The sequence below is a fragment of the Acanthisitta chloris genome, unplaced genomic scaffold (genome assembly GCF_000695815.1).
Source record: "Acanthisitta chloris isolate BGI_N310 unplaced genomic scaffold, ASM69581v1 scaffold19850, whole genome shotgun sequence".
Taxonomy (NCBI): Eukaryota; Metazoa; Chordata; class Aves; order Passeriformes; family Acanthisittidae; genus Acanthisitta; species Acanthisitta chloris.
In genome coordinates this window covers 354-5,100 of record NW_008651424.1, presented here as the reverse complement: position 1 = coordinate 5,100, position 4,747 = coordinate 354, and the positions used below count along the sequence as shown (strand labels likewise).

The window sequence follows — 4,747 nt, the reverse complement described above, 5'->3', positions numbered from 1 at the left end:
CCACATGGGATGGGGCTTGGAGCACCCTGGGCTGGTGGAAGGTGTCCCTGCCCATGGCAGAGGATTGGAACAAGATGATATTTAAGGTCCCTTCCAACCCAAACCTTTTGTGGGTCTCTGCCTGCCCATCTTCTGGCAGCAACGCAGAGCATCAGGTTTTGTGCAAACCCAGATTTTGTGATCTGATGTGGGACCTACCCTGACAAATGCAGGTGAAGTCTTAGTCTGGCTTTGCTGGTAATTACACAACCAAAGGCATAAAGCAGGTAAATACTGCATCAACTCCCCCATTAAACAGCAGTGAGCTCCATTCATGGCAGCGTGAGGAATACAGTGCTGGTATCTAGCAGTGAGGAAAATTAACTATTAAGCTGAGCTGGAGACTTTGGCAAGGAGATTTTTCAAGTCAGGACTTTGTGTGAATATTTGGGCATGGAGCTTTTACTTGTCTGCATGGGAGGTAATTGCTCCAGTCGATGGCAAGTAAGTTTATTAAACCCCTAAGGTCTTGCCCACTGATTTCTAAGATGACCTGCTGTGGTCCCTAAAGGCTGTAATGAACAGTTTTGGCTTTGTAGTGAAGGAAGATTTCAGGTTTAGGAATAGGTTGCCCAGGGAGGTGGTGGAATCACCATCCCTGGAGGTGTTCAAGAGGCATCTGGATCTGGCACTGAGTGATAGGGTTTAGGAGTTACAGTGGGAGTGCAGGGTGGATGGTTGGACTTGATGACCTTAAAGGTCTCTCTCAACCTTGATGATTCTATGACAGAGTGGGGAGCTGGACCTCTTGTGGTCCCTCAAGAGAAGCTGCACCACCCACATCTCCTGAGGTTATTTCCCTCATCCCTCCATGGGTGCGAGGAGGTGATGGGGACACAGTCTGTGGTTTTGCTGCCCTGACAGACCCTGTTTCTCCCTTCCCCTCTGCAGGTGACCAGCGCAGCAGTGTGGTCAATGAGTCCAGCAGCCTGTTGGGGGGCTCCCCCCGGCGCCAGTGCGGCCGCAAGGGCTCCCCATACCACACTGGGCAGCTCCATCCTGCCGTGCGTGTGGCAGATCTCCTCCAGCACATCAACCAGATGAAGACAGCAGAAGGCTATGGCTTCAAGCAGGAGTATGAGGTGAGTGCATCTTGTGCAGGTGTCTGGAGAGGTGGGAGGTAGGATGAACAAGGTGGCACAAGTGTACAAGGAGAAGATGGCTCCAGACCTGGAGCTTGCAGATCTCTGGGCTAGCATTATCACCATGTGGGGTGTACCTGGGTCTGGGTCAAATCACTGCTCCTGGCAGCTATGGGTTTAATCAGCAGCTTGAACAGATCCTTGAGATGAGCCAAAGCAGCCCTGCCAGCCCTGTCTGCAGTGCGTCATCCTGCCTTCTGCAAGGGCTGGGGATGCTCTTTCCTTTCACTCCCTTTCTCCTCCCTCCTCCTTCTTCCTCCTTCTGGGCACCACAATATCATGTTCTGCTCTCCAATCCATCTGTAATAAGCATGGCCATAGCCTAAAGATAAGAAAATCCTCTACAATCTGGTAGCTCCCAAGACTGTGAAGACCCTGGGGAGAGGATGCAGAGAGAGAGTGATCCCAGGGGAGGGATTTCCCCCTCAAGGCTACATCATGCCCATCCCACCTGGTCAGGCCAGAGCACTTGTAACAGAACACACTATTTCACGTGCCTCTGCCTCAGCACACCCAGCAGAGGTGTTTTCCTGACTCCTTGGTGTCCCACAGGTCTAGTGATTGAAATTTCCAAGTGAAACTGCTGTTTAATGCTTAGCTGTTTGAAGAACAGGAGCTTTTTCCCCCCTTTCATGTATTGGACAAACCAGGGCTTGTGATAATCATTAGTGCTCCTTGAAAAGCTGCTGTATGTTCTTGGAACTAGTCATTTGAAAGCACTCAGATATTATGGGAGGGGAGAAAACATGTAATTTCCTTCCACTTTCCTCCTCTTATGCCAATCTATGAATGTTACTGTTATTACACACAAACCTATTCTGTGTTGGGGAGAGAAAGGGGCTGGGAAGGTTTAGGAAAAAAAACCCACAGCCAACCCTGGAAAAAAAAAACAACAGGCTGTCTATAATTTGCTGGGAAATGGAGCATTTTGTGGATACAACAGGAGTGTGTAGCTGGCAGAGTGTGCTATGGAGATGGAGCTGGGGCTGCAGGAGTCAGGTGTTGGGGGTGGAGGGACCACCCTGTCTGCCCTGCTTCCCAGGGAGCTTGTGGGGCTGGGAGGGACCCCACAGTCCTTCCCTTGGCTCAGGATGTCCATCCTTTCCTTCCAGAGTTTCTTTGAAGGCTGGGATGCTTCGAAGAAGAAAGACAAGACCAAAGGGAGACAGGATCATGTGTCGACATGTGAGTGCCTTTAGCGAAGGCTTAGACACCCCAAACAGCTTCAAAAACCTTCCAAAGGGCTTTGGGAGCTTTTTTTTTTTGGAAGGTGTGTGATCCATAGCAAGGAATAAACTGGTGGGGTTCGGTTGGTCAAGGGCAGCAGATGGGTCCTTAGTCAGGGCAGGGTCCCAGCCTGAGAGCTCCTGTCAGGCATCAGACTGGAGCAAAGAGGAGGACTGGACTAGGGCTGGATAACTCCTGAGGATGGGATATCTTGGAGTGATGATAACAGCACTGTGATATTCTGGGTGGTGCTGGAAGGTCACGCATAACCTGAAGTGTATTTTCCTGTCTGGACTTAGGAGAAACTGCAGCCCTACCCTAGGGAGCTTCGGTGTGGATATGCAGGATGATGTGGACAAGGGGGTTAAAAGATGAGTTTTTGGGACAGAAGATTGGGGAAGGGTTTGACCCCTCCAGAATGAGGATGCTTCTCACCAGCTCCCTCCAATCCTTGTGGCACAGCCACTTTGCTCCCTCTCACATCTCCAGTGATGTTCCTGCAGGGATGGAGACACCATGCTTTGTGCCCCAGGAGCTCTGGTGCTCTCCATCTCCCACAAGCTTTGTCCTTAGCTTCATCCCTTCCACTCCAGCATTGTCCTGGTGAACACCAGAGCCTGGGCAGAGCTTTTCCTCACCTGTCTGGGATCTGGCTGTCCCAGTGCCCTGTTGTGGTGGATGACAAGTGGTGCTGAAGGGTGGGTGCCCTCTTTTCTGCAGGACTGGGCAGAGTTCAGTGAGATACTGTGCTGGAAGGTGTTTCTCTGTGTCCCTGCTGGTCTAAACCACTATCCTTGGAAGAACCTCCACTAGCTTGTATTTGGTGCTCCTGAATACTCACCACCCATCTGCATTGTCCAGGGTGATTACACATGGTGCCCAGGGCCCTGGGACCTGGCAGGTGACCACCCCTGGGCACTGATGGTTCCTTCTCCCCCCTTGCTCCCCAGATGACCGTCACCGCGTGAAGCTGCACCCACTGCTGGGTGACCCCAATTCAGACTACATCAATGCCAACTACATCGACGTAAGTGGGGATGGTGCCTGTCTCCAGGGGGGTCTGGACCCCATGGACTGTCAGGGTCTGTCTAGCAGCATTTGGAGGAGTTTGGACAGCCTGGGATGGGCTGATCTGTGTGTCCCTGAGGCATGACTTGCCTGATTTGTCTATTTTCATCAAGCAGTTTCTGCTTGTTGCCTCTCTCCCTTCTCTGCTCTATCCCTCCTTCCTCATTGCCTGTCTCCTCCCCTTTTCCATCCTCTCTTCCATCCTCACCTGCTCTTGTGGCTGTGGATTTCCCTTCTCCTTGGGTGAGGGATACAGAGGTTGAGGGGGACCAAAGGACCACCCAGGACTCACAGTGGGGTTACCCCTCAATCCTCTGGTGTGTGTGTCCTTTGAGATCAATGTCCCCTGTTACCTCCAGTGATGCCAAGACCAGGGGAGGTGCAGTAAGGCTCCATCAGACACAGGGCTTCAGCATCTCCTGGAAGCAGCAGCAAATCCCACTCTTCCCTTGTGCCAAGAGGCTGTTGTCTGTCAGTGGTGACCTGATGGCACCGTGATGGGTTCCCAGTGCCTGAGCAGCATCCCTAGGCCTGTCCCCTGTCCCCATGTGTCCTTTCTCCCCTGTCTCTCCATGACCCGCTCCGAGGTGGGTGCTCTAACCTCTCTCTGATCTGGACCTCACTAATGTCTCTGTCTCTGATCTTTTTCTCTCAAACCTGTGTCCCAACGGGATCGTTAAGATTCGGATTAACCGAGAAGTAAGTAGACAGTTCCCCCTTTCCTCCCATCTCTCTGCTCCCATCTCCTCCCAGGCCTTGCCCTGGGCAGTGTGGTGTTAAATAGCATTAGGGAGAGGCAGGCTGGGAAAATGTGTGGATAAACCTGGGTATGGTCCAGGGAAGGGGAAAGTGAGGTCTCTGTGGCACGTCCTCCTTGGGGTGATGGAGAACAGGGACTGAGTGCTTGGAGGAAGGGTTGAATTCAACCCACAGAAATCCCCCATGAAAGGACCCATGGTGGATGGAGATGCCACTGTCACATGTGATGTGATTTAACTCTGCTGGACCTATGGCCAAGGTGGTCTCGTTGGCAGTGGCCTCACTGGGGCATGTTGTTTGGCCTGGCACATCCCTATTAAGAGTTGGGAATGGTCCCAGTAAGGAGCTGGGATGAAGGAGGGGAGCAGGGCTGTTGCTCAGCACCATGTGGCTGCTGCAGGATGTGGCAGCAGGAACTGGTGGACCCTGGGATACCCTCAGGGTGCTGCTAAGGATTTTGGTGCAGACCAGGGATGAAGGTTGGGTGTTACATGAGCCTTCCCTGGGATACA

General features: G+C 52.3%; 1 protein-coding gene across 1 annotated transcript in view; it reads left to right on the top strand.

Annotated features, from left to right (window-relative positions):
* Positions 1-4,747, top strand: part of PTPRU (protein tyrosine phosphatase, receptor type, U) — a gene marked incomplete at both ends in the record, with an annotated part of 29,673 nt that overhangs the window by 24,681 nt on the left and 245 nt on the right. The window contains 3 exons of the mRNA XM_009073273.1: positions 931-1,121; positions 2,294-2,366; positions 3,359-3,435. Coding sequence (XP_009071521.1) covers positions 931-1,121; positions 2,294-2,366; positions 3,359-3,435 — 341 coding nt within the window. The remainder of the gene's footprint in view (positions 1-930; positions 1,122-2,293; positions 2,367-3,358; positions 3,436-4,747) is intronic.